Source organism: Anopheles darlingi, chromosome 2, assembly GCF_943734745.1.
Source record: "Anopheles darlingi chromosome 2, idAnoDarlMG_H_01, whole genome shotgun sequence".
Lineage (NCBI taxonomy): Eukaryota > Metazoa > Arthropoda > Insecta > Diptera > Culicidae > Anopheles > Anopheles darlingi.
Window position 1 is genome coordinate 16,878 of NC_064874.1, and position 26,864 is coordinate 43,741.

The following is a 26,864-nucleotide window of genomic DNA, read 5'->3' on the forward strand; positions in this document are numbered from 1 at the left end:
TTTCAATGACAAAGACGTCGTAAACAGCGCGCATATGCGTCCTCTTCAACCTTTTCGAGCGGCAACAAATGTTGGCGATACTGGTTTTAAATCGACACGTTATTCGTTATTTCAGCATCTTTTCTGGTGAAATATAATTAAATATAGGGAATCAGTGACTACTGAAGTCACAATGTTTAATTTGATGATCGCCGAAATTTTATGGAATCGACCGAGGACCTTATTCAGCTGTAAAACGGCAAATAGCCACAGAACCGGTTCCACATAGAATTTAAAAGTTAGAATATACTAGGCACAGCAGCGCATAGTTTTTTTTTTCTATATCATCCCTGGCTTTTCGTATTATTGAACGCATCTACGCGTTATTGGTTGGATTGATACGATAGAGTGTTACTTACAAAAAATACCCTTATGGCCTCATGCCATGTTCTTCCGTTGAAGCGTTGATGATGACTTTTGCAACGCATTTCAACATCTTAGCAAGTCGTTAGAAAAAAGGAAACAACCAACGTGATCTACCAAAACTAGTTTCGAAGCCTACACCACCCGCCTCAAATCGTTCGTTTGTGCTGGAAGTGTTGAGGTGATCTCTATAAAACTTTGAAGTACAGCGGATCTTAGCTTCAGTTGGGGCCGTGAGTTGAGTCGTTTAGCCAGTTTGTCGTTAACCTGTTCGTAATCGTTTCCAGTTGAGAGTAAACTAGAATGGTTTGATTTCGAAATACTTCATTGACTGGCAGAAGTGAAGCTTTTTATAAATATACATTATATTAAGAAAAATCAACGAGAAAACTAGTGTTTGTGCTTGGTGTCAATCAAATTGTATATTTCTCCCAGCAAGGGTTTAATTTGTTTGTGCTATAGTGCTTAAATAGTTTTTGTTTTGGAACACGGACTAAACATGGAAAAATATCGGTTGCGATTACCTGTTGTCGGTTTGAGATTGTTGATTCTGTTCGGGCTTATATTCGGGCAGAACAGTGCACGCACATCAAACAAGTTAAAAGTGACCTTGCCACACGGTGGGGTTCTTATAGGCAGATACTTGAATTCTTTCAGTGGCCATGGAATTTTAGCCTTCTTGGGTATTCCGTATGCAAAACCACCGATAGGAGAGCTTCGTTTTAAGGTACCCATTGACAAACAGAAATTATTTATGAAAAAGTTTAATAAAAAATTCAGTGTTTGTTTAGAAATGCAACATACAAAACTATCCTATTATTTGCGAATAATGTTATCAATTTTTAAGACTTCTTATATAAAACTTAATTATTAGATTACAGTTTGTATGGGAACAACGCATGCCATTATTGTTAGTAATCTAAATCGATTTATTTCCATGGAGGCGCCTTTTTATGAATAGCATTTTTTACATTTAAAATTCTTGCAGTAAATGTATTTGGCGTGGCGTTGTGGTTTGGGTAATGAAACTGCTTTTCAAGTTTTATATTAATCACACTCCTATGTTTAAGATTTTCAAATTATTTTCATGATCATTCATTTTCTATTAACAGGCTCCGGTACCGTTTGGAAAATGGTCTGGTGAACGAATGGCGATAGCGGACGCTCCACTTTGTACTCAACGTGATCCATATCGCCGCGATGAAGCCATATCCGGCACTGAAGATTGCCTACAACTAAACGTTTACGTACCAGAGAGTCCTCGAAGACTGCCAGTTTCTGATGCTGGTGCTGAGTTCAAATCTGGATTACCGGTGATGGTTTTCTTCCACGGTGGAGGGTGGCAGTGTGGCTCGGGCACACGATCCTTTTACGGACCCGATTTTCTGCTGGAACATGATGTCATCTACATCGGGGCAAACTTCCGACTTGGTCCTCTGGGATTCCTCAGTACAGAGCAGGAAGACTGCCCTGGTAATAATGGACTAAAGGATCAAAGTTTGGTATTACGTTGGGTTCGAGACAACATAGCGGCATTTGGCGGCAACCCACATTTAGTAACGGCATGTAGAGCTTGATTTATCGATAAAGATAGTTAAACCTCTACTAATTATTCTAATAATTGTGTGCGATAGGTGTTCGGTGAGAGTGCGGGTGGAGCTAGTGGAACGTATCATATGATGTCGCCCCTCTCGCAAGGATTGTTTCATCGCGTTATTTCTCAATCTGGGGTCAATTTGAATGCTTGGGCCCAGCCAGCTCATCCTGGTGTAGCCCGTGCGCGTGCTATACAGCTTGGCGAGATGTTTAATTGCACTCAAGGATTCCATGGAATGTTCAATGAAATGCTAGCTTGCTTACGTGATGTAGCAGCCGAAGATATTACCAAAGCGTTTTATGATTTTTATGTAAGAAACTAAACGTTTTCCTTGCTATGCATATCAGGATTATTTATTTTTTTCAATTATTACAGACGTGGGATACTGATCCTATGATTCCTTTTCCACCTGTCGTGGAACCTAATTTACCAGGTGCGTTCATCACGAAACATCCTCGAGATGTTTCCGATCCCCATGCCTTAGAATTACCTTGGATGACGGGTCTAACGCTTGATGAAGGGGCCTTGAAAAGTGCATGTACGTATTAAAGGCATCAAGTTAAATGCCTCCATTAAAATTACATGATTTGCATTTTACACTATGTTTTCATTCAAGCCCTCATAAATGTACCAAGTCTTCGCCAGAGTCTTAATGATCATTGGGATCAAGCATTGCCGATTTCTCTATACTATGATCACCATGATTTAAAAAGGCAGCAGAAAATTACTGAACTTATCAACAAGTTTTATTTCAACAATCAGAAGCTTGTTGAGAAAACGGAGCGGAACCTTACAAATGTTTGTATATAGATTAAGAATCGCTGCGCAAACGTTGATAAACGTTCTAAAAAAAGCTGTTTTATTGTTAAACATATTTTAACAGAACAAATTGATTCTTTTCTTATTGCAGTTGTTTTCTGATGCATGGTTTTTAGCTGGTATGAATGAATATTTAAAAATACGGTTGCTAAGTAAAAGAACCAACAGTACATCTGAGTCCAGTGTTAAAGTGGGCCCGACTTACGTGTATTTATTCGCACAGAAAGCCTCAGCAAGCTTCACAGAAATATTTGAAGGAGGATCAGATAATTATTATGGTAATTTACGTTTACTTTTTTCGTTAAGCGCATTTATCGATAAACCTATTTACAACAAATATACTTTTTACATACGTTTGCTTATAGGAGTATGTCATGCTGAAGAACTGCAGTACCTGTTTCCAATAGCAAAGGACCTGTTTGTAACTGCAGTCCCCACTATGGAAGAGTTGAAAATTCGACGAATTATTACTGAACTATGGGTGAATTTTGCCAGAACAGGGAATCCTACTCCCCCAAATGCACTGGCTGATTCTATTCCGACATGGCCAAAAGCCGAGGGATTCCCCTTAAAATATTTTCGAATTGGGAGCATCGATCCATCTGTTGAACCTCTTTTCGCGATAGAAGTAGGGTTGTTTGAAGAACGATCGGCGTTTTGGCATTCGCTTCAAGCACATGGTGCTCCCGGTTCATTAAAACACAATAGTCATGATGAGCTGTAATTTTCACTTAATTTGCAATTAAATAATTGTTGCACATGAAAAATATAAGTTTTGAAACGCTACATGAAGATATCGATGTAAATGAATGTAAAAAATAAACAAAATCTAGCAGAAATATCGTGATTTATCTTACTACATTTTGTGCTACCAGTGTGTGACTACATCTAGAACCTATTGTAGGCATTCGATTATTATGTTTGGGAAAAGCATTTGATGCACTTTGAACTGTTTGGCGTTATCTGACAATAAACATGTTTATATGGAAATGTACATAAGGTTTGGCAAATTAGCAAGATTCACTGATTGGCCAGGATATAAGATTTTTTACGGTAACTCATAAAATATTAGATGCAAGACAAGAAGAATCTTTAAAATAGTATTACCACTTTCTTCTTCTTCGGAAAAGATCCGACCACAAAAAAGTAATAGTATTTATAATAGTGTTTATACCATATCTCTATTTAGTAACTAGTATGAAGCATTTCCTACATACCCCTTGTCGTTTGATGCACATATATGAATTTATTGGAGAATCATAAAGGTAGATGAAGCAAGTTGCTATTATAAAAGTGGTATTCAATATACTGCAACAAGTTTTTTTTCGTTTTCAATTAGACAGCACAGACTAAAAGGCTAGGATAAAAGCTGGTGTATTGTTTTCAAGGAATGATTCAATGTTGCAGCTAATACTTCAATTTGCTCAGTTCCGTTGATTGGATAGCGAAAGTTGTGCATGGTTTCCTCAAGGATGCTATCATTCACAGTGAAATGGCCGCTTTTTACGCTGTGTAAAGTTTTCTTTTCATTCTGGTGCATTGCCTTTGCTCTGAAAACTGAAAAGAAAATCTCTCAATTGGCGTGGATATGAAATTAATGTCATTTGATACACGAAAGATTCCCGATAATGCGCCAGACAAAGTGCATTTACGAAGAAGGCTTCTTTTGTGTGTATTATTAAATCAATTATAACACCGAATTATGTTTTAGACTACAACATTTAAAGAATAGTAGCTGAAGGTTTTACGAAAAAACAAGAATTTCGACTGTAGCACAACATTCTTATCATATTTTACTGAAGATACTAAATGCCATGCTAACAGATTGAATGAATGGTACATACTATGCTAAGGAATTGAGCTCTTTATGAAACGGGCGAAAAGAACATTGAAATGAACGTCCCTAGCGATGAATATTATGATTCCGTCTTTGCGCATGTGTGACATCAAAAATTTCAGACCATATCTCCCACCTTTGCAGCTGGAGTCTTTATCCTTAAAATTCCTACCAGTGTAACGAGTACCGCGTGTTGTGATAGGTGTTTCGCGGAAAGAACTATTTTTGCGCTAATCGCAATCATCTAATTTCTGAATTGAAGTAATATTGTTGATTTCGTGCTCGGATTGCGTTATTTCAAGAAATTGGTCTTTTGAATGTAATATTGGTAAAGTGTTGTTGTTGAAATAACAAAAGTTGTGGCATTGGAGGAAAAGCAACAAAGCGAACGGTAAATGTGAAGCGAATATCACAAATCAGCGTTCTGTGAAACTCAATAAAACGGCTTTATGTTACTCATTTTTTCTGCTGGCTAGTGATTCAGCTCTGCAGACGATTCAATTAGTTTCATGAGTGCAAAGGCTAATCAATATGTGAAAGTGAAACCTGATTCAGTGTCATCAGGACCGTGAAGATGTTTAGATGAATCCGTATGTTATTGTGCGTGTATGGTAGCATATCGCTAAGGGTTTCCTTACAAATAAAATAAGGAAACATCAAAGCAATAAAACTCGCATGCATTAAAGTTCCTGATAGTTAAGCGGATACAAGAATCTTAAAATCGGATGATACTCTTTTTGCGGTACTGGCGGTTTTGTGTACAAGCGGAAACTGTCCTTTTACTGGGAAAAATGATGACCTTAACCTAGGAGAATACTCCATTCATAAACATCCCGAGATAATATTAAATCGGAACTAATCATCAAAACATGTAAGTGGATCAGTTTGATTCTGTTTTTTTTAAACAGATATTACCATCAGGGACTTCTAAATAAAACTATTTCCAAATGAATACACAAGATTTCCATAACGTCCACAATTACGGTGAACATGAAGTCATAAATAAGACAGAAGGAAATAATTTCATATCGATATTAAGTTGCTGTTTAAATAATCTGAAGCAAATTGTAATACGGATGTGCGAGTAATAAAAAATAGATGAGTTTTATCAGATTATCAACGAACAAGAATGGTCGACACGCTTATAGATGTAAAAAATGATAATCACCAACGGTCACCTTTCACCTGAATTGGAAGGAACAAAAGATGATTATCATTTTTGGATTTAAGACCGTTTGAGAGAAGGTGTGACGGTGACAAATTGCACTCATTTTGTAATTTTCGTGTCTAGTCGGTCGTGCCAACAATGTTTTATCAATGATTATTATATGCATCCTGGTACACCAACCCAAAGTTAAACTCTGTAGTTAGAGTAAATAAGTAAATAATTAGATTTATATGACAATTTACAAAAAAAAAAAAACAATCAACAGTTTTCCATTGCTTGTAAAATATGGAATATGCTGAATGTAATGTTTTTAATAAATGATTGTCAAATTTTTAACTAAATATTAACTCTCATTGAATTGGGATACAAAAAAATATTCCTATTCGTCGAATTCTACTTCTTTCTGTGGAGTTTGGGACGGTAACTCAATATAATTATTGCGTGCTATTGTAGAGTGAGACGCTTCATATCGGAAAGTATACTTTGTCACGCGAAGGAATATCCCTGATAAACATAACTATGAAATGTTTTCCCATTATTTCTATGCTACCCGATTTATTTACGTAGTAGCTAATCGATATTACTGTACATCGTGAAGAAATGAGTGATCCTGAATCATGTTGAAAGCTAGAAAAGAAAAACCTGCAGTATCATGAGATCAGTAACTAAAGGTCAAATACCAATTGTCTCAGTAAATTGTCAATCTATTGCAAAAAGTGTTGTATTGGTATTCCCCATAGCTTCATGTTGTTATGAACAAAATGCAGTCCTATATCATAGTCATAGTCAAAATTGACGCACATTCATCAAATAATGCAAACAGCAAGACATAAAATAGGCAACCGCCAGCCCATATGTCGTTACATATTAACAGCATACAAACAGAATGTTAACGATGTTAACGATATCCCCACACTTATTTAAAGCAAAATAACAATCGGTAAACACGTAAATTACAAACGAGGTTTTTAACGATCTACTACGTACAAAAGAATCTTGAGCGGTGCGTTTAGTCAGACAGTGCTGTTGAAACTGGTCTGATAAATTGATTTTATTTTATTAACTGTCCTGTTGAAAGAAATAATAGAACAGTTATAGCTATGAGATCGATTTAAGCAATGAAAAAATGTGACCCTGGTTCAAGTTCATACATCGTCGGGAAAAGAAACATGATACCAGCGATATCGAAGATATCAAACAAAGGAAACACTTCGAGTGAAAAACATCAAACACACTTTCTGTGTTACTTATCTCTGCCGTTCGACTCTGTGCATTGGTTTGGTTGATAATCTATATATATTGTTTCTTTCAGTTAATTTTAAATATTTTCGTCAACTCTGTTCTGTTTGACGTCAACAACAAATGAATATATTCTTCCGTGTAACAGAAGAATAGAAAAGATGAAAGCTGTGTAGAAGTTGCATGGGAAGCTAAAAGTGGTGTTGCGGTTGTTAATAGATGTACAATGCTGGCGGGTACACCTATAAATTCCCAAAAGAGAACGATAGCTTACATTCCTGTGGATAGGAGCAGCAAATGACCGTACTCCAAATAAACGAAATGGTTCCCGGAGTGAAAAAAGGGAAGCATTCAATACCACATGGCACATACAACGTAGATTGTCTTGAAGGTTTGCAGTAACAGAAACCATGCTTGAAATCATTGTATCCTTATAACCACACCCATTTAAATGATGTCACCATATATTCTCTTCTTGTCGGATGTCATCTGAGAGCTCACAAAATGTGTGGATAGTTGCAAAGCCTTGATTGACCAACAATTCTGATGCAACATTACTACTTTCGTTTATGTATTAGCTTATCCATGAATTTACACATCTGTTAAGATATTTATTGTGATATAACTTTTAAGATATGGATTTGAAACATCGCTGCTTGATTGATGATTGATTTGAAAATAATTTAGCAAATTTAGTAATAAATTATACTTCTTTTACTTCTCTCTATAGAAAATGGAAACCCTCTACACCGGCCACATACATGGATTTCCTCCCACGGCTAACATATCTTATGGTTCCCTTAGCACCGCATGGGGCTCTCAAGGGGGTTTGATTGCTCTAGGTGTTGTATTAGGCAGTTCAGTTAGTCTTGTTGGACTGGCTTTTGCGTTCATCACTTATAGGTACGTTTAAAACATTATAAAATATATATCACCATTTCTTCTATACGTTTGTAAGATCTACAAACGAATGAGTTAATGTTAGTTATATTGTCGTTTTCATGTCGTCGAATAATAGTATTTAATTTTTAGCCTTTTTTCGGATTTGAAATCACTAGCAGGAACTGCTCTTTTAAGCCTGTTGGCTTCTCTATTCATGAGTCAGCTGTTGTTCGTCATTGGGGTAGGTGGTGTACAGGTAAGACTCTAATGTTTTTATAAAGAGCAAATCTTTTATTCATAGTAAACATAATTTAATACAATGTTTTATAATGATTTTCTTATTTTTAATTGGTAATCTGGATTTATCTGGAAGGGGCCCGTAATGATTATATCCTCAACAAATTATAATCGAAAAAGTTTTTTTTTTCATTGTTAGTTGGAAGTAGTTTACTTAGTACTTGAATCTTGATACAGTTTTCTCAGTAGTATGGTTTCTAAATGAAGTTGTTACAAGCATTGACTTTCTTCATTGCTGTTTCTAGGACCCAGAGTTATGCCTATCACTATCACTGGCGTTGCTGTTCATGAAGTTGGCATCCCTGTGTTGGCTGTGCTGCTGTTGTCATCATGCGCTTGCTATGTTCCGATCCAATACCAATCTTAATCCCTACCCAGAACCCAGCATGGGAAAAGTACTCGCGAACTACAGGTATAATGTGGATAATGTAGACCAATGTTTGAATTTTACAAATCTTCTACTAAGTTGTTTTAATACTTTTTTATCTAGTATTATATCTTGGGGGTTTCCATTGCTGATGCTTGGAGTTGCAGCAGCTTTCAAATATAAGGAAAGAGATATAAAAATAAGTGGTGCTCAAGTCATAGCGCAAATTGTCCACGAATTAAACGGTGATGATCATTGCTGGTAAGTTAAAATAAATTGCTACTGATAACATTCCATAAAAATAAATGTATTTGTACATTTTTAAATGCATTAGGCTGATGGAGGGGTCGGCTTACATATGGGGCTTTCTCGTACCGTCGATTGCACTGCTGTTCTGTGGTTTCTATCTAGCCTGCCAGGGGGGAGGTGCCATCAAAATTGCAGCAGCCTTGCAAGTAGATTCCCGCGCAAAAAATAAGCTTGTCAAGAAACGAGGATTGCAAATAGGACTCTTCTTTAAGGTAGCTATTTATCTACCAACAAGTCCACTGGTTTTTAATAAAAGCGCGCTCTTATTTTTTTAATACATAAACATAAAACATAATTCTGTTTAGGATTGGTAAAATTTAATGTAATTTTATGCAGTAACCTTGATTAAATCGATTTTTGACCTAAAATTTAAATTTTACAGATTCTTATAGTACTATCTACAGTTGTTGGTCTTGGCACTATAGCCTCAATTTGGAATGTGGTTGAACTTTGGTCAATATATAGCATAGCGCAAGGAGTACAGGTAAATGGATTATTCTTATGTGAAAATTATTGTTTTGTGATTTTTCTATCTACAATATCCTTCTTTTAAAATGAATACTTTTAAGTTTTAGTCGCTGTGGTATCAATTTTAAATGCACGAGCTACGATGGTCGGTTTAATGTTTGACTGCTCGTTTGATGGTTTACTGTTTGGGAAACGAATTTGTTAAACATAGAAATTTAAGTATTAATCATCGATGCAAAAGGGTCCATTAAGGGGGGCCTTCGGTATTTTATTTAATTTCTTTGCATTTATTTTTTATATTTTTTTGCGTGCTCATTCTTTCAAGAGTATTGCGTAAAATTTTGGGATCAATTGAAGCAAAACTGACAAAGATATTGATTTTTGTATCGCTACTTTGACGTGGTTTTCCCAAAAACTACGTGTTCAAAATCGGTACCGATCGTAGCATAAAACCTATTGGACCGAACGATTTGGAATTTTAAACATACAATCTGTACACTATTTGCTAGGTTGTCCCGTCGAGTTTTTATTAAAATTGTTGATACTTTTTTTTAAATATTTTTTTAATTATGTAAAGCTCGTTGTTTGAGGCAACACCCCAAAAAGCGTCACTTTTTCAACTTGCTTTTCTAGATGAGATGCCATGAACGTAGTTTTAATCAGCCTATTTTTGACCCGAAATAACCAAAGCCCACCCGTAAAACGATAGACGCACATAAATCATAACGGTTTTATTTCATAATATTTTCAGGGACTGGTGATAGCATTGTTGGTGTCGTGTAACTGTAAGGTGTTGAAACTTTATTCGGCCCCAAGAAGCAGCAAAACACGAAGAGGAAATTATCGAAACTTAAAGGATGGCGACGGTGGACGCTATGGTGTACTATCGATTGCAAATCCTAACTACGAGGACAAAACTCACATTGCACCCGATGAAAGTAGCACGTGTCTTACGAAACTGTCTTACAAGGAAAGAAGTTTTGTGGAGCGTATAGACAATGTACCGACTTCCCTCGATTGCTCGTTCAACGGGGAGCTATCCACTTCACTATCAATTGATGAATTACCAAGGAAACCGTTACCAATACCTGTTTAGAACATTTGCAGACTAGAAGGTAAACATATCTTTCAGCAGATATTGACTATTGTATTTATTGTAGGACTACTTATGAAAATGCACTAAAGAATAGGGCTAAGCATATTGCAGAACGTAAGGTCAGGACAATAAGGCATAAGGGGGAACAGGAGAAATAAGCAAACCGTATAAAAAAGTCCTATATCAAACCATTAAATTATCCATATCATCGGCAGCATATTGCGGCCAAATAAGTGTTTTTTAGAATATTGGATCGGTTTATTGGCATTAGATAATCAGTAGTAGCAAAGATCATTAGAAAAGAATGTTTATTTATATTGTCGTAATCGATTAGCCTCACTTGAAATCCATCCGGGGTAGCAGTCGAATGATATTAAAGGAAAAGGAAACAGCATATCGGAACTACTATTGTTTTTAACTTGAACATTTGAATGCCATTTGTTAACCACATTCTATGTGTTTCAAGTATTTCAGCACTTAATTCCGAAAATGCGTGATTTACATGAATGCTAATCAGAATCAGAATAAAAGTTTATCAGAGTTTCTTTTGGAAATACTATTATATTGATTTTTTCCAGACAGCGTTACATGTGGCATTTACGGCGAATATCACAAGTACCGGTCTCCTTTGGAGCGTTTGCCAGACATGGTTCACAGCGTAATTGTCGCCGATAATTTACACTAGCTATACGCGGGAGTAATGCAACAATTGGTAGTAGAAATAATAAGGGCCGCTAGTAGACAAATCGGGAAAATAATTTCCATAAATAACTTGCCAGCGGAGTTTGTAACAAAAGTTGTAAAAAAATAAATTCCACGATACAGACGCACAGATCATTCTCGAGGAAGTTTACACCGCAATTACGTGGGGTTTATTCTCGAGTATTTAGGAGTGGTAGCCTTTTATAAACTGCCTGTTCGCTACGCAAGGGAACGTTTGCCTATTTGGAAGCTACACTAAGCTGTTTGCGGCTGATAGAATTATTTCTGCGCCTTGTTATGCTAGTTTTTATCCGTTGGCTCATTAGAAGGTTTGTTGTGAATTATGAACAAGAATATGGGCCACTACGGCAACAGTTTCATGTCCTGCTGCACATTGTGGATCAAGTCGAAGAGATCGCTGCTAGTTTATATGAACTCTCGACAAGGTTTTATGAGGACTCTTACGAGAATTGGAAAGATGGTGTGGCACAGTCTTCCTACTCATTGGGAGTCTTCATTAAATCCATTAGTAAAAGGGCAGAAGAGGCTAAGGAAGACGTGACATTTCCTCAACTCTTGAACAGATATTCAGGACAAGAAACGGCGCTGAGCAAGGTAACGCGTCCGATGGGCAAGAGTCAGAACAACAACAGCAACATAGACAGTAAAAATTGCTTGTTGTTGTTTTTATTGTTTGTTTTTAATTTTTTCACAAGTTTATCCAAAAAGTTGTTTGAGTCTTCTGGAGGTTTTCGAGGCGGTTTTCTCGTAAAAACGGTATTTTCAAATGTATGCCCCATTCGAGCAGTAGAAATTACGCTCGAATCAATCTGCTCGAAAACTAAAAGGTGTTTTCGAGCACTTTTCAGGCTATTTGCTCGACTGCTCGAGTTATCCTGCTAGTCCAGTCGAGCAGCGTTGTTGTCGAAGGTTCCGAGGCTCGCGTGAAAAAAGTGGATTTAAAAAAAAGTTTTTTGAGGTATTTTCGTAATAAAGATAAAGGCGATAGGAGTAAATTTCACTAATTTCCACCACGCGTCGGCCTTCTCGTTGAAAAAATAGGCCTGTAGCGTGCGAGAAAGGTTGAAAAAACGCAACCGCAGTGCGGAAAGGCGGATGCCCGACTTCAATCGACGCCGCGTATATGTTGAAAAGTTGTGAATTTTGTACGAATTTGTGAATTTTCCACGGATTGGAGAAAAAGGACCGCCTGTGCATCAAGAACAATGAGCAAACGACGTCGTACAAGTTCTTTCCAGGACGAGGAAAACAGCGACGAGGACGCGTTTCCCGAGCATAGTGAAGAAAAGAAGGATAGACGGAGGAAAAAAAGGCTAGATCCCGTAAGTATAAAACTTTTTGGAAGCATTTTGTCGCAGTTTAGGCTTCAATAAGCGTGCTGGTTTTCAAGGGGGAACTTTGTCAACAATTGTACGAATCAATTCGGAACTTTAAGAAGGAAGATGGCTCTACGATCTGTGACACCTTTATAAGAGCACCGAAACGCCGGCAGGAACCTTCCTATTACGAGGTGGTGGCGAATCCCATCGACTTGCTGCGTGTTCAACAAAAACTGAAGACTGATTCGTATGAGGATGTGGACGATTTGGCGGCGGATATTGAGCTGATTGTGAACAACGCTAAAGCCTTTTATAAACCAGATTCCTCGGAGTTTCAGGATGCATGCCAACTTCTGGATGTTTTCAATACCAACAAAAAACGTATCATGGAACACCAAGTGGACGAGGGAGGTTTGGAAATGAAACCCCGGAAGATCACTCGGCCTCGAAAGTCTTTAACCGCCGACGACGATGAAATGGACGAAGGCTTAGATTTTGATCCGTACGAGGAATTGTTTACTACCGTGATGATTGCTACCGATCCTATGGACGACCATGAGCTGTATCCCATGTTTCAACTTTTACCCTCAAAGAAACTATATCCCGGCTATTACGATATCATTGATCACCCGATCGATTTGAAGTTCATCGCAACCAAAATCCAAACTAGTGCCTATTCTAGCCTCAACGAAATGGAAAAAGATTTGTTGCAAATGACTAAAAATGCTTGCACTTTCAACGAACCTGGTTCGCAGATATATAAGGACGCCAAAATGTTAAAAAAAATCTTTATGGCACGCAAAGCCGACATCGAGTCAGGTCGATATAAAAGACCGGCAATGAAGCGAACTCGATCTACTTCGAGTGCCGCAGTGGCAGCATTAAAAGAAGAAGTTGAGAGTTCGGATGAAGATTTGGATGATTCGATGGAAACAGAAGGTGATGGACCGCTTTGGCAATTGTTCGATCAGCTTTACAACACGGCTAATACTAACGGTGAGTGTAAGGAAGACAGTACTCATCTTCAAGTGTCATTTTATAGGTTCTTAGCCTAAATCCGGTTTTTATGGTCTTGGTTGTTTTAGATTTTTCATTAATAGAGCATATTCTCCATTTATCCTTTATTTCATGTATCAATCGGTCTTCGTTTGTTGATTGCTCTTATTGGTTTACACTGTATATGAATATTTGAATGCCTTCGCTTGATGTTCAATCAATTAACATAGACCCTAACGCTGTAGGTGCTCCGTTGGGGGAATCTCTATGGAAGTTGCCAAATAGACGATTTCATCCAGAATACTATTCGTTAATCAAAAAGCCAATATCAATGGCACAAGTGCGAAACAAGCTGAAGAAAGGTGCGTATGCACACATCACTGACATGACGGCTGATTTGTATTTGATGTTAGACAACGCCAAAAAAGCAAATCCACCAAATTCAAAAATTCATAAGGTATAATAACATTTTTTATTCCCATGTGAACACGTAAATTTGATAGTGGAATGAATTTTCGTGTATTTGTAGGATGCTTTGAAAATGCAGAAAATTTTAAATCAAAAGTTGATCGACTCTGGTGCTGACTTAGAGGAAAGTGAAGAAGAAGAAGAAGACGAAGAGGAAGACACAGATTCTTCGTCTATGCAAACTGCAGGTCGTAAAAAGAATCGCGCAGTTGCAAGCAAAATTCTTGGTTCTCCTGGCCTCAGCTCACCTTCGGGGACGTCGTTTCTCAAATCGAACAGGCAAATTGGATTGGCCCCAATGAAGAAGAAGCTCCTTTCCTTGCATGACTTTCTCGTCGATTATACTTATGACGACCGCCAGCCTATGGCGTTGTTCATGGAGAAGCCATCCAAAAAATTGTACCCTGATTACTATCAGGTAATACAACATCCAATCGATATGACGACTATCGAAAACAATATCAAATCTGATCGATATGCTACTATCGATGATATTGTCGGCGACTATAGGCTGATGTTTTCAAATTGTCGCAAGTACAACGAGGAAGGCTCTATGATCTACGAAGACGCGAATATACTAGAAACGGCTTTGAACGAGAAGCTGAAAGAGTTTTCGGGCATAAATAAGAAGTTAAATGTTGGTACTAAAGTGTAAGTAGAATAGTGTGTATATATATTTTTATTCATTGTGTTGCTTTGAACTATATTCAATGGTTGTTGGCCCATATTTCAGCATCAAACCAATGCGCAAAAGCAATTCCACACCACTGGAGTCAAAACTCAAGCAGATGTATGACACTCTACGCGAATACAGAGAACCAAAGCAAAATCGTCAATTGTCATACATATTCATGAAACTACCTTCCAAAAGTGTAAGTTTGTACTTTATTACAATGATAACATTCTTTCTAGAAATCGGTGCCTATTGGAAAATTTTAGGAATATCCCGATTACTACGATATCATCAAAAACCCTATCGACATAGAAAAAATCGAGAAAAAACTGCGTCAACAGGCTTATGAGAGTATCGAAGATATGGCAGCTGATTTTATGCTCATGTTTGAAAATGCCTGCAAGTATAATGAGCCTGATTCTCAAATTTATAAAGATGCCCTTTGCTTGCAACAGCTGGTTATACAAACGAAACAATCGTTGCGCAGTGATGAAACAGTTCCAAATGTACAACAAGCAGTTCAAGAGCTGTTATTGTCGTTGTTTACTACATTTTATAATTATCAAGACGAAGAAGGGAGATGTTATTCAGATTCACTGGCCGAGTTGCCTGAATATGATGATTCCGATGGGAATAAGTGAGTTCTTACTTACTTACTATAATTGTTGATAACAGATTCTTAATGCGTTTCGTCATATGAGCGTTTCTTTTTTTTAGGGTTCGTGCAATTTCATTGGATCTTATAAAACGTCGGTTAGATAAAGGTCTTTACAAACGTCTCGACACATTCCAAGAGGATATTTTTAGTTGTCTTGAACGTGCTCGCAGACTTAGTCGAACGGACTCGCAGGTGTTTGAGGATTCAATTGAACTTCAATCATATTTCATTAAAAAACGCGACGAATTATGCCAAAACGGACAAGTTCTCGAATCACCTGCGTTGAGTTATAATGCAATGCACCTAAGTGCTGCTGTCGAATCCCTGCGGCAAGCGAAGCTTTTGCAAGAAGAAGAAACCGACACTGACAGCGATGCTATGGTAAAAATATTGGATATCTCATTTTGGGCCAATTTTAAACGATTGCCATTATTATTTTTTTATTCTTATTTTTACTGACAGCAACCTTCCCAAGGCGAGAGCATGACGATTGATCAGAAAGTATTTTCTCCAGGCGACTTCGTTTACATAGATTTACCAGAAAACAAAAGTTGGTTTTAAGTTTTAATACTTGCCACGTAACTAGCGAATAATGAATGCTATCTACATTTCATGTTATATTCTTACAGTTCCTGGAATAATGTACATTGAACGTCTGTACACAACTCATGACAATGTTAAAATGATGAATGGACTTATGCTACTCAGACCATATGAAACCTTTCACGTTCAAACTCGAAAGTTCATGGAACAAGAGCTATTCAAAAGTGATCAGCGTGTTGAAGTCCCTTTGTCTAAAGCACTAAATAAGTGCTTTGTAATGCAAGTGCGCGATTATGTTAGATCGAAACCTGAAGGATTTGCCGAGAAGGATGTGTTTGTTTGCGAATCTCGTTACAGTTCCAAGGCGCGATCGTTTAAGAAATTGAAAACCTGGAATCTGACAAGAGCATTCGATCCTGTTAAGCTTATTCCACGCGAAATACCACTTGTTGTTAAACGAGTGATGTCTGTGTTTAAAGAACGTGTCGAAAAACACAAAGAAGAACTATCGGAATTGCAGCTCCAAGAGTCCATCCCAGAAAAAGAGAAACCTAACGTGGTTATCTACATGAATGGCTCTGAGGATGGTAATGTTTACTTTGAACAGTATAATACTGTCTGTGGAGGAGTGATAAAGACTGGAGATTATGTATACGTTGCAACTGAGTCGGGAAAACAATCAATATCTCAAATAACATCGATCTGGGAAACACGCGAGTAAATAATTTTTTTTGTATATATTAAATAATGTGTAACTAATAATCCTGTTTTGTGGTTTTAGTGGCAAGTCATTGTTCCGTGGCCCATGGCTTCTTACACCTCCGGAAGTACCTGGTACTATCAGTCGTCTTTTCTATCGTCAAGAGGTTTTACTATCTACTATCCAGGAAACAACATCAACAGTTGCGATTGTCGGTCGCTGCGCGGTTCTCGATCAAGGCGAATATCTTACCAGTAAGTTGATTGAAGCTAAATATGTCTTCAGATACGCTTTATAAACGATACGATGGTCTTTTTCATTTTGCAGGAAGACCAACGGAAATTGCAGAATGCGATGTGTACTTGTGTGAATCCATATTTGATGAGTTTAAGAAACAAATAAGGAAAATAATAGCTCCGTCAGGACTTCGAAAATTTACCCACAGTCAAATGGTAACAACCGATGAAGTTTATCATTTCCATCGGCCTATTAACCCGCCAAAGGTAGGTTAGTTTTTTCTGTGTGCGACAAAAAAACCATAACATTTTCTTTTTTTCCATGTACCCAAAGGTGTCTTGTGGTGAAATAGCGGCTACACAGGAAAACAAACCAAACACATCTTGTGAAACAATGGTATGTGAACTTTCTGTATATTTGGTTTTGTGCGTTTTCGTGTGTCTGTATGCGAGCGTGAATGTGTGTGTGGTAAATTTGAGTATTGTTTTGTAAGAATTTGCATTATTTCATTGATTCTTATTTGAATTGTAACTGTACTTTGGAACCAGATTGAAACATAATTTTGTTGATGGTAATATTTATTTTGTAGTGATCATTATGTACGGAAAGGATAGATTAAACTGTAAACTTAAATGAATTTTCATTTGAAAAAAAAAAGTTGTACAAAAACAAATGAGAACGTGTATCGCGAGCCAATGATAAATACTTATTTGGAGCAAATTAATAAATCATTCATGATATCATGCTGCAAACATGCGAAAGACAGACTAAACACAACTAAACCGAAAACTCATGGTTCTTTAATACTACTTTAAATCATTGTTTGTGCTGTTGTACCCTCCTGTATCTTACAGGACATCAAGGACGAGTTTGGTATCATCGATGATTCCATCGATGGTCCACCTTCGATTGGTTCAGATATTGTGCTGACGGCATCACCGCTGCCTACGAATGTGGTGAATATCAATAACTCCTCAACGGCCACAAAAAAATCATCAAAACCTGGCAAAAAGCTCGTTACTGGCTACATTCTCTATTCGAGTGAACATCGAAAGACGATCTGTGCAAGTAATCCAGATGCAACGTTCGGAGATGTATCCCGCATTGTTGGAAACGAGTGGCGTAATCTGAGCGATCAGGAGAAAACCGTATGGGAGCAGCGAGCTATCAAAATAAATGAAGAAAGTGCAGCAAAGTATGCAGCAGAAACTGGTGAATCAAGCTGCCCAAGTCCAGCAACCGTTAAAACAGAAGGCCCGGTCATACAGGACATCGTGACCAATCACGTATGGTTTCATTTTATTTTTTAGTGACATTTTGTGCATAACAATGATGAAACAATTCGGCGTATACTTTATTTACTTGACTGGAAAAACATACTTCATAAAAGAAATATTGTTTGCTTTTAATGCACTCCATTTTATTGTTTCTCATGGTTGCATTGTTTAACATGCTTAGAAGTTTCATGTAGTATACTAGGAGTAGCATATTGATTGATAATTAAAAAAATATTGAAGCGTGAAGTGGTTTTTAGATGGATAAACATTTAATTGACATAATTATTTTACTTTTCTCTACTTCTTTGAATCAGGTTTATGAATGCTGCTGGGATAAGTGCGATTATCAGTTTGAAGATCCCATCGAATGGACCGAGCATTGCATTGGAGAGGGAACGGGATGTGTTTATAAAACCTTTATGACTCCTACCGAACAGGAATTCATTTGTATTTGGCGCAATTGTGTTCGTCTCCGTCGAAGTATGCCTCCATTTCCACATATTGCACGCCTTGCAAAACATGTCAAAGAAGTTCATTTGACTAAAAGTGTGAGTAAGTTGGTACTACCGCAAGATCGAAGTAAAAATTTCGTTCCTTCGAAACGGCCGCCAACACAGTTGTGTACAATTCAAAGCAATAACTCGGCGCATGGAAATAGTAATAATAGTTCAGCGATGATAACTTTACAACCGATGACTTCTTCGATGAATGCCGTTAACATTAATATAGCGTCAATGCAGTCGCCGCAGAGTGTTATGATGTCAGGGAATTCGCAAATGCAATCTACACAGCAACAACCAACTTCGGCAACGGCGAATATGATGCCGAATACATCGGTACCATCTCAGCCAAGCAGTGCTATTCCTCCACCGTATTTCAGTTGTAAGAATGCCTGATTGAATGATGAAATAATTTAGAGTACATGTTCATACATAACTTCTTACTTTTGTCACTACAGATGTCACCTCGCAGCCAGCAGAGCCGCTATTCGTCACAGTACCCCCAAGACCGCAACGTGTACTTCATTCGGAAGCATATATCAAGTATATAGAAGGGCTGCAACAGAAATCAACTTACGTGACTCCTTGGCAAAAAACCATCACTGCGACACGAGAAAGCATTCCTAATACGGATATAAACCGGTTACCCACCCAATGGCTTGGGAAGCGAGCAAAAGAAAGACCAGAAGTTTTAGTTGATGCGCTCTGGAAGCTTCGTAACTTCATGATGAAGGATGTTATTCAATTTGATCGGTTCTAATCAATTTGAGGTAACACATTTGATTTGCGGTCATACGAGAACAAATGCAGCCACGTTTGTGATTGGAGTCGATATATTTTTGTGCTTTTTTTAGAAAACTTCCCCTAGCGTTTTCTCTCTCAATGGACGATATTCGTAAAAAGAGAGATTTTTAGTACGGTTTCTGGAATTTAGTTTCTATAATTTTGATTGTCGGCATTGACTCCATTCCAATGTGTTGCTAATTTCGACCACTTCTTTAGCACAACCCCAACAAAGCGTCACACCGCATCCTCCATGGCCGTAGTTGTGGATGATAGGTATCGATGCATTACCTACGAATAAAAATAAACCTTGTTTTGCAGCATGATCCATTTTCATATTTGCGTAGACTTAAAAACATTTCTTTGGTTAGATGGATTTCTATCAAAACGTTGCTAATAAGTACTTCTCGGACAGATTGCAAATACAGCGTTTCTTATCAGTGTATGGAGATTTAGTCTTATCAGTGCTAGGTTAAATACAAGTCCGTAACGAAAAAGAAATGAGAACTTGTAATAAATATAAACTTGACTATATATAATATTTTTGATGTCTCTATAAAGGGTTATTTATGTATTTTTGAGAAATATTCGAAAATGAATTCTGTCCTAATGCCAGTAATTAGATTTACCTGTGTTGTAGTGCTCAAGTTCTAATCGAACAGTGTCACGTCCTGGACGTAATCCAACCCATTCAGACAATGTCGCTGCATTTTTGAGACTTGGAAGCTTTTTTTCGCACCCATCAAAAATAAATCGACTGTCGTCACGACTCACATTACGATTAAAATCATTCATTTGGTGTGTTCCGCCTAGTATGACAGTTTCGGAACTGATTTGATAAGAAACATAGAAAACAAGAAGAAATATTTGCACAATATAGGGATTTCACAACAGACGCTTTAGGGCAAGCTACTCACTTCGGAATGATATAGTTACCATCGTCGCTGTCGTCTAGAATAATCTCGTAGACCCAAGGAGCACTAACCCGAGCTACTTGCCCGCGAATAGGGTGCACGTTTTTGTCGTGGACGAGGTCTCGTGAACCAAGGCCGGTACAGTTAACAATCAGATCAATAACCGGTCGGTCAAGTAGTAGCTGCTCAAAGCGATGTACTTTGGAATGAACAAATTTTCCCCCCACGGCGGTGAATCGATTGAAAAGGTATGGCAGCAATTTTGATGGTTCGCAAGTGAAGGTGGCAAACTGATAACCTCCGGTATAGTGACGACCGTGCTCATTACTTAAGCGCGTTAATTCTGGTTCCGTAATTCGTTGGCAGCCAAACACGATTTCTTTCCAAGAAGGCTCGGGATATCCGTTAGGTTCTGTAGTCAATCGCATACATGGTTGCAGACAAACTCCAACCTTTCCGGCTAGTCCATGTTTCCACAATTGATGAAAGAACAAATGCGTTTCACTGGACCACTTACTGTAAAGTAAAATGCGAGCACGAATGTAATGTAACTGTAAAATACTGACTTCAGATATATTGTTTCCTCCTAAGATCCTCTTCTAATCTTACACAATCTTGTGCTCAGGAGTTTTTCCGCAATAATAAGGTCCCCACAAGCCGGCAGAACCATCCCCAGTCGTTTCGGGGCTTATTGCTTCGGAGATAAGTGTAACATTCGCCACGCCATAATAATGCTCTGCCAACTGTACGCCAACGCTAAGACCACTAACTCCTGCACCGACTACAACAATTTGCCGCATTCTTGTAAATCGTACTAGTACACTTTGGCAAGTTCCTGGCGAGGAAGTTTATAAACTGCAATGGGATGTCTTCTGATTGCAGCGATCGTTCACACCGGACTGATCATTACGGTGATGTGCGAGATGTATTTTAAATGGAGGTCTGTGCATGGACGTTATCATCAGTTTTGTTATTTTTTCCTCTACTAGCAACATTCCGGGCTGTTCTCGGCTGTTTACCTCGCTCGATAAGGATTAGAAATATACCCGGCATAGATGAACCTTATCGCACAACTTATGGTGATTTTAACACTCATCCGCATGCCGATTATGCATTCAAGGGCAATTAATCACTGCGGAAGTATAAGTGACCATTCCAGTGGGGTCTCGCACCACTTCGTTGTCAGATTATTGGATCTAAAGCTTAGATTGAACATCTTCAAAATTATTTTCCCATTGCTCTATCAGCTGTACTACAGCTCCTGCACATCCCCAGGCGAGAGAAATACCGGCTCCGCCGTGCCCGTAGTTATGTAAAATAGTTTTTCTTCCGGAGAACCCTACAATGTAGTTTGAATTTCATAAGTTTTGAAACAAAAAGTGAAATATTACGTTCGTTTAGCAATAGCTACCATGAAAAGATTCCATTTGTAAACGTACACCAGTTGATCTCAATGGACGCAAGCCCACCACATCTTTGACGAGAGTTGCATGTTGCAATGAAGGCACAACCATTTCGCAGTTTTTTCTAATCGAGTTTCGATCTAATGGACACACTCGCGTATCAGTACTATACTGTTTCGTTCCGCCTAGTGTTATCGAATCTGTGTTGGGAATAATGTAGCAGTAATCGTTGGAAAAAGAGTGGAATATTCCAGGTGTTTCAATTTTTCGCACTTGGCCGCGTATCGGTGTCAGGTCGGGATCATCTGAAAACGTCTTGGCACCTAAACCGAAACAATTGATAATCAGGGTATTTTCGTCTGTATCCAAATTATCCACACATTTCATTGTCGACAGTTTCTTCTTGTGGAAAGATACATTTGTTTGCATCATTAACACGTGGTGATAAAAATTCATCAGTTTTGTAGGCTCACACGTGAATGTGGAATAAGTAAATCCTGTCGCGTAATCTTTAATTGGCTTATGCTCGTTCGTAAGCTGTTGTAGTGATTCTGGTGAAAGCCTCTGAAACCCAAATACAATATCATGCCACCATGGAGTTGGTTCATGATGGCCGGAAACCTCTAGAACGGGAACCAAGCATATTCCACATTGGTCCGCTTGTCCGCCTATCCACAAGCTATGGAAATAGTCATGTGTAGCTTGTGCCCACGTTCTGTAATAAAAAGAGAGCGTATAACCAGGATTTGTAGCTCATCAAGGTACAGCGTTGCGGCTCAGTAACATACCTACAGAGTTTTTCGGCATTTTGTCCCAAAAGATATGGTCCCCACAAACCTGCCGCGATATTACTTGTTGTGTTTGGACTATAATCCTCCGCCATTATTTGTATGACTGTGTTTGGAAAGGCATTCGATAAACGGATTGCACATGAAAGACCATTTATCCCACCTCCCAGAATAAGAAACTTTTTGTACTCTCTATTCTTTCCCATCTTGTGACACATTATGGGTAATGAAAATTAAATTGGAGCGACGGGCTTATACGAACTTACAACTTCGCTTCAAGCAATAATCAACACAACTGGGCTCGGATAGTACAATTTAATAATGACTTTGTAGCGTAATCATTTTATTGAGATATCTGATTGTCATTATCACAATAGCTGCTTATCTCCACCCTGCTTGTCGTTCGTTCCGATTAGACTTGTCGTTCCGTTCATTCGTTTCGTTCGTTTGTTAATTGTAACAGCAACTGCGATGAATATAAATCGAAGCTAGTACTATTTTATCCAGATTTTCTTAGCTTTTGGCAATTTTTTTACCTTAACTTTTAACTTTATTTGAGTTCATAAGATTTAGGTTGTTTATAATTTGCTGTTTGTTGCCTTCAGTTAAATTGGCTTTAGTTTGTTGGCTACTGTACGCTTTAAGATAAAAATCAAGAAACAATGCTAGTACAAAAATTGCCTGTAAAAATCCGTACCATAACCAAAATGTGGGAAATTGGCAATCACCAGACAAAAGTGGACGTCCAAAATGCACTGCAATATGAATAAATTGAATAAGTTGTAGCCGTGTAAGATGTTGTTTCCACCAAATGTTGTTTTTCGATGTCCCTAATGAAGTGAGGAAGTAGTAAAAGTACATGACCGCATGTACAAGCGTGTTCCATAGGCCAAGCATAAGAACATGACCACCAGGAACAAAAATAAGTCCACAGTAGGTGGTGATTACCATAAGCGAGTGGTGATAGACATGCAAAAATGAAACATGTGATTGTTTCTTACGCAGGACAAAAAATATCGTATCGGCCAGATCAAGAAGTTTAAGCCCAAAGTATGCGTAGCTAAAAAATACTTCGTCCATCCCCCGCTGTGATCTTGAGTAGTCGATCAATTGGCAATGAAACGAAAATTCATTGTACTGCACGAAAACATTATAAAACTGTACATGCAATGGAAGATAAAACGTTTGTTAATAAAGCTTCAAACATGTAATTTAGTATTGCAGACTTACGATTCGTAGGAAGAGAATGCTATTGGCAATAACTTGAATCAAATTGTAAGCCTTGATGATGTTTCGAAGATGATATGGTTTTCGGTTGGACATGTAGCGCGGGCCCCATCGTAGTACAAAGTATAGGTAGGCAACTACTAATCCTAGAATTAGTATTGGTGATCCGGCTAAAGGGAGTTGGAGACTTCGTTCATCTGCAAAAATAGACGCTTAGTATGTACTGCTTCTTAAGGAAAGCGGAGTTGAACATATTTAGTTCAACGTTAGGCGATGGATAACCTCTTCGCTCGACGAACAGTTGTTTGTAATTCTTGAATAGCAAACCCATGGCCGTCGTCGTCATTTCGCAGAAGTTTACAACGGTTATGATCGATGCACTGAACCACTACTGAATCGTTTGAGGACTGCGGATGCATTTTTAAACAAATCCTTACTTCTTTCTTTGTATCGATAGAGCACTTCGGCATAAGAAAGTTTAGGTTGCGCTTGATTAATGATTAGGATAATTTCGCAGGCACTAGCATTCGTGCGCATGATGTTGTAATGATTACAGGACCAGTAGACTGCATTTGCTCAGCTGAATAAATCACTATTTGTTGCACAAAAGCATTCATTATTTGTTCTTCTATGTCAAGCACGCGTTACCGTCACTGCAGCCAATGATTAGGTATGATAAATTGGCCAACAGATGATAAATCTGTTTTATCAATTGAATTTGCAATTATGATGCCATTTCATGTTGAAATTTTTTTTATATGCATAATAGTGTGGGTGTATATTTTGGGAAACTACATACAAACAACTAAAGGAAATCAATCCATAAGAAATGATGCGCTCTAATCTTGTAGCAAATGTATTTTACATTTCAAATGTATTTTACAATCATGGTTGTAGCAATGGTATCCGAATTCAGTAAAGCAGCATGTGCGTACCAGTCTAGTGCATGAAATAGAATAAACAAATGACTAATAGAACAAACAGATACGAGCAAATGTTACTGCTTTGCATGAATAGTATCAGCTTTTTCAACAACAACAGTCAAAGTTGTACGATAACTACAGACAATATTGGCAAATAGTACATAACACTAAGTACTTTGGTTTTTTTTTATTTTTAAAATGTGCAGTGGGCGTTGAATATAACCCCTAATTGATATTGCAGAATTTTTCAGAAAGAATGTTTGTGAAAATTGTTTGATAGATCCCTAATCACGTGCTTAAAGAATACGATTGAGAATGGTTTTATTTGTATATTATTTAACATCTGGAACGGTTAGTCACCTTGCTGTTAGTCTCTTCTATCGAACTACTTTAGTTTTTTTTATGTATGTTTTAATGTAAAAGTCGGCAAAAAGTGTAAACATGAACATATTCTGCGTAAGTCCAATGAACAGTAAAACCTTTGGAAATTCGCAGTATCCGCCAATCAGTGGTACACCAAAATGGAGCATAAGAATTGTAAATTGCAGCTAAAAATACAAGAATAGACTTGAGACTACAAATATTAGTTTCAATCCATGTTTTATGCTTACCAATTGAACTTGAGTAATGTGTTTCTTCCACCATAGGGAATTTTTCAATTCAGGTTTGAAGGACGTGAGAAAGTAGTAGAAATACATTATCACGTGAACGAAGCTATTGATTAAGCCCAAAAGGGTTGCATGACTCCCTATGTTTGTGAAGTGGATTATAAGATTAGTGAAGATATGATTATTCAAGATGGTTGTTTCTTCTAGCAATCGTTGATTGTTACCCACCAGCCAAAAATTTGGTGAAAACATATGTCGCCACAACCATTCCAGCGTGATGGTAGGTATGAAGAAATGTTATCTGATTATATTTTTTGCGAACAACGAAAAATACCTGTTGAGAAAAAGGAAAACTGGTTAACATTACCGGTTCGAATAGTAGATCTGGCCATTTCTTACCGTATCGAGAAGATCGATTATTTTCGATATGAAATAGAGGTACGTAACAAAAATCAACTTTTTTCTAGAAGCACTGCCTTTTTGATTAATAGGTTCGCAACTCCAACTATAATCGTCAGAAAAGTACGAATTTAACCCTCCCACGATACCAATGTAAAGGTTGAGAAATATCTGTATAAGGTTATACACGTTCATAAGGGTAGTAAGCTGGAAAGGCGTGCGGTTCTTCATCGTTTCTGGGCCCCAAACTTTAACAAACTGCAAGTATATTATGATTATAGTTACAATAGGCCATGGGGACCCGAGTAATGGGTATTGCTCGACACGTGGATCTGAAAATCGCGGAAGAGAAGAAACCAAAGTTGTTACATTTTGCTCCAGAATATTCAATTCCACCCAACAGATGTGCAATGACTCCCACCTTTGTATTCCGTGAAGAAGTAATTGAAGGTTTCATAAATATTTCTTAGCACAAGAGCCATGTCGGGGGGCAATGTATTTATCAGAGCCAAACTATCAGCTTTTCACACTAGATACAGAAACGCAATTATTAATTGTTCTAACTTAATCCGTTTTGCTATATTGATCTAATAAGGTTAGCAGCTATGGAATTGATAAGGTTTGAAATCGGGACCTACGATCAGTAACAGTTCAATGCTTATTACGTTTACTTTTCAATTGGATCCGCTCACTAACAGTATGTCACGTATCACTATGTGGTCAAAGAAAGAATGGTAGAATGCTGTCTTCCCTCCCCAATCGACGGTTGGAACATATATTGAATCAAAGTAACGCTGTTGGATCTGACCACACACGCGCATCGGTCGGTCACTTGACCGTTCAGAATGATAAACTCGTCGAACGCCCCATTTAACGTGGCGAACTCGATAAATAAACAGTATGCGTTTGTACCACGTACATATATAAGCATAAATTAAGTACCGTTTTCTACATGAAGAGAAAGAGGTGTGTGTTATGGAATTTCAACGCAAAACAATGTAAAACAACGATGGTTACACAACACAAACGTTCTATATACAGTCGAAACAAAGCTATAAAAGAATTCACGTGTTTATGCAATCTAATTACCGCGTATTAAGATCCATAGGAAATCAATCCAGGTAGTAATCGGTTATCAATCCGATCGAATCCATACTAATTTTATAACAGTAATCATTCAGTGTATTGATCAAAAAGTATGTTACATTCACCTAAAAAATCATGCATGCAAGACTTACTTACAT

The 26,864-nt window shown here is 37.8% G+C and overlaps 7 protein-coding genes across 12 annotated transcripts; 3 read left to right on the top strand and 4 right to left on the bottom strand.

Moving 5' to 3' along the window:
• The first annotated feature begins 583 nt into the window (after nt 1-583).
• Nucleotides 584-3,691, top strand: LOC125948466 (venom carboxylesterase-6). Its single transcript, XM_049674576.1, has 7 exons — nt 584-1,129; nt 1,515-1,964; nt 2,037-2,309; nt 2,375-2,537; nt 2,616-2,797; nt 2,910-3,096; nt 3,184-3,691. The coding sequence occupies exons 1-7, from the start codon at nt 902-904 to the stop codon at nt 3,540-3,542; spliced, it is 1,842 nt and encodes a 613-aa protein (XP_049530533.1). The 5' UTR covers nt 584-901; the 3' UTR covers nt 3,543-3,691.
• A 1,157-nt stretch (nt 3,692-4,848) lies between these two features.
• LOC125948468 (cadherin EGF LAG seven-pass G-type receptor 1-like) lies at nt 4,849-11,136 on the top strand. 2 transcript variants are annotated; one of them, XM_049674580.1, is made up of 9 exons: nt 4,849-5,526; nt 7,793-7,965; nt 8,095-8,200; nt 8,487-8,653; nt 8,732-8,869; nt 8,943-9,129; nt 9,300-9,401; nt 10,137-10,500; nt 11,060-11,136. In XM_049674580.1, the coding sequence occupies exons 2-8, from the start codon at nt 7,796-7,798 to the stop codon at nt 10,479-10,481; spliced, it is 1,215 nt and encodes a 404-aa protein (XP_049530537.1). In that variant the 5' UTR covers nt 4,849-5,526; nt 7,793-7,795; the 3' UTR covers nt 10,482-10,500; nt 11,060-11,136. The 2 variants fall into 2 exon arrangements, with proteins under 2 accessions (XP_049530537.1, XP_049530536.1); XM_049674579.1 differs by lacking the exon at nt 11,060-11,136 and having other exon boundaries at nt 10,137-10,982.
• A 972-nt stretch (nt 11,137-12,108) lies between these two features.
• On the top strand, nt 12,109-19,337 carry LOC125948461 (protein polybromo-1). Its single transcript, XM_049674560.1, has 15 exons — nt 12,109-12,526; nt 12,595-13,519; nt 13,750-13,976; nt 14,049-14,638; nt 14,721-14,859; nt 14,927-15,297; nt 15,378-15,699; nt 15,781-15,868; nt 15,948-16,578; nt 16,643-16,815; nt 16,889-17,064; nt 17,132-17,194; nt 17,653-18,084; nt 18,390-18,957; nt 19,034-19,337. Exons 1-15 carry the CDS (start codon nt 12,410-12,412, stop codon nt 19,333-19,335), a joined length of 5,124 nt encoding a protein of 1,707 aa, XP_049530517.1. The 5' UTR covers nt 12,109-12,409; the 3' UTR covers nt 19,336-19,337.
• A 49-nt stretch (nt 19,338-19,386) lies between these two features.
• On the bottom strand, nt 19,387-21,187 carry LOC125948469 (D-aspartate oxidase-like). Its single transcript, XM_049674581.1, has 4 exons — nt 20,882-21,187; nt 20,276-20,788; nt 19,988-20,187; nt 19,387-19,649 (listed from the first exon to the last, which is right to left on the bottom strand). The coding sequence occupies exons 1-4, from the start codon at nt 21,070-21,072 to the stop codon at nt 19,513-19,515; spliced, it is 1,041 nt and encodes a 346-aa protein (XP_049530538.1). The 5' UTR covers nt 21,073-21,187; the 3' UTR covers nt 19,387-19,512.
• Nucleotides 21,188-21,313: 126 nt separating this feature from the next.
• On the bottom strand, nt 21,314-22,620 carry LOC125948470 (D-amino-acid oxidase-like). Its single transcript, XM_049674582.1, has 3 exons — nt 22,464-22,620; nt 21,684-22,390; nt 21,314-21,611 (listed from the first exon to the last, which is right to left on the bottom strand). The coding sequence occupies exons 1-3, from the start codon at nt 22,556-22,558 to the stop codon at nt 21,469-21,471; spliced, it is 945 nt and encodes a 314-aa protein (XP_049530539.1). The 5' UTR covers nt 22,559-22,620; the 3' UTR covers nt 21,314-21,468.
• Nucleotides 22,621-22,910: 290 nt separating this feature from the next.
• On the bottom strand, nt 22,911-24,355 carry LOC125948471 (elongation of very long chain fatty acids protein AAEL008004-like). Of its 2 annotated transcripts, XM_049674584.1 has the most exons (4): nt 23,973-24,355; nt 23,694-23,887; nt 23,465-23,621; nt 22,911-23,218 (listed from the first exon to the last, which is right to left on the bottom strand). In XM_049674584.1, the coding sequence occupies exons 1-4, from the start codon at nt 24,034-24,036 to the stop codon at nt 23,001-23,003; spliced, it is 633 nt and encodes a 210-aa protein (XP_049530541.1). In that variant the 5' UTR covers nt 24,037-24,355; the 3' UTR covers nt 22,911-23,000. The 2 variants fall into 2 exon arrangements, with proteins under 2 accessions (XP_049530541.1, XP_049530540.1); XM_049674583.1 differs by having other exon boundaries at nt 22,911-23,621.
• A 430-nt stretch (nt 24,356-24,785) lies between these two features.
• Nucleotides 24,786-26,468, bottom strand: LOC125948472 (elongation of very long chain fatty acids protein AAEL008004-like). 4 transcript variants are annotated; one of them, XM_049674588.1, is made up of 6 exons: nt 26,286-26,465; nt 26,042-26,149; nt 25,621-25,952; nt 25,450-25,555; nt 25,225-25,361; nt 24,786-25,161 (listed from the first exon to the last, which is right to left on the bottom strand). In XM_049674588.1, the coding sequence occupies exons 2-6, from the start codon at nt 26,100-26,102 to the stop codon at nt 24,991-24,993; spliced, it is 807 nt and encodes a 268-aa protein (XP_049530545.1). In that variant the 5' UTR covers nt 26,103-26,149; nt 26,286-26,465; the 3' UTR covers nt 24,786-24,990. The 4 variants fall into 4 exon arrangements, with proteins under 4 accessions (XP_049530545.1, XP_049530544.1, XP_049530542.1 ...); XM_049674587.1 differs by having other exon boundaries at nt 26,259-26,465; XM_049674585.1 differs by having other exon boundaries at nt 26,042-26,465.
• Nucleotides 26,469-26,864: the final 396 nt, after the last annotated feature.

Excerpts from the sequence above, each read along its gene's own strand:
- LOC125948466 (XM_049674576.1), top strand. The coding sequence starts at position 902 with ATGGAAAAATATCGGTTGCGATTACCTGTTGTCGGTTTGAGATTGTTG. Across the intron at positions 1,130-1,514 it reads TAGGAGAGCTTCGTTTTAAG|GCTCCGGTACCGTTTGGAAA; the intron begins GTACCCATTGAC and ends TTCTATTAACAG. Across the intron at positions 3,097-3,183 it reads AGGATCAGATAATTATTATG|GAGTATGTCATGCTGAAGAA; the intron begins GTAATTTACGTT and ends GTTTGCTTATAG.
- LOC125948468 (XM_049674580.1), top strand. The coding sequence starts at position 7,796 with ATGGAAACCCTCTACACCGGCCACATACATGGATTTCCTCCCACGGCT. Across the intron at positions 9,130-9,299 it reads AAATAGGACTCTTCTTTAAG|ATTCTTATAGTACTATCTAC; the intron begins GTAGCTATTTAT and ends TAAATTTTACAG. Across the intron at positions 9,402-10,136 it reads GCATAGCGCAAGGAGTACAG|GGACTGGTGATAGCATTGTT; the intron begins GTAAATGGATTA and ends TAATATTTTCAG.
- LOC125948461 (XM_049674560.1), top strand. The coding sequence starts at position 12,410 with ATGAGCAAACGACGTCGTACAAGTTCTTTCCAGGACGAGGAAAACAGC. Across the intron at positions 14,639-14,720 it reads TTAAATGTTGGTACTAAAGT|CATCAAACCAATGCGCAAAA; the intron begins GTAAGTAGAATA and ends CCCATATTTCAG. Across the intron at positions 18,085-18,389 it reads AGGACATCGTGACCAATCAC|GTTTATGAATGCTGCTGGGA; the intron begins GTATGGTTTCAT and ends TCTTTGAATCAG.
- LOC125948469 (XM_049674581.1), bottom strand. The coding sequence starts at position 21,072 with ATGCGGCAAATTGTTGTAGTCGGTGCAGGAGTTAGTGGTCTTAGCGTT. Across the intron at positions 20,188-20,275 it reads GGTAACTATATCATTCCGAA|TTCCGAAACTGTCATACTAG; the intron begins GTGAGTAGCTTG and ends TTATCAAATCAG. Across the intron at positions 19,650-19,987 it reads ACTTGAGCACTACAACACAG|GTAATGCATCGATACCTATC; the intron begins GTAAATCTAATT and ends TTTTATTCGTAG.
- LOC125948470 (XM_049674582.1), bottom strand. The coding sequence starts at position 22,558 with ATGGCGGAGGATTATAGTCCAAACACAACAAGTAATATCGCGGCAGGT. Across the intron at positions 22,391-22,463 it reads AATGCCGAAAAACTCTGTAG|AACGTGGGCACAAGCTACAC; the intron begins GTATGTTACTGA and ends TTTTTATTACAG. Across the intron at positions 21,612-21,683 it reads ACAAATGGAATCTTTTCATG|GGTTCTCCGGAAGAAAAACT; the intron begins GTAGCTATTGCT and ends ACTACATTGTAG.
- LOC125948471 (XM_049674583.1), bottom strand. The coding sequence starts at position 24,036 with ATGACGACGACGGCCATGGGTTTGCTATTCAAGAATTACAAACAACTG. Across the intron at positions 23,888-23,972 it reads ACTGTTCGTCGAGCGAAGAG|ATGAACGAAGTCTCCAACTC; the intron begins GTTATCCATCGC and ends CTATTTTTGCAG. Across the intron at positions 23,622-23,693 it reads GCATTCTCTTCCTACGAATC|TTTTATAATGTTTTCGTGCA; the intron begins GTAAGTCTGCAA and ends TTGCATGTACAG.
- LOC125948472 (XM_049674588.1), bottom strand. The coding sequence starts at position 26,102 with ATGGCTCTTGTGCTAAGAAATATTTATGAAACCTTCAATTACTTCTTC. Across the intron at positions 25,556-25,620 it reads TAATCGATCTTCTCGATACG|GTATTTTTCGTTGTTCGCAA; the intron begins GTAAGAAATGGC and ends TTTTCTCAACAG. Across the intron at positions 25,362-25,449 it reads TTTCACCAAATTTTTGGCTG|GGAGTCATGCAACCCTTTTG; the intron begins GTGGGTAACAAT and ends TCACAAACATAG.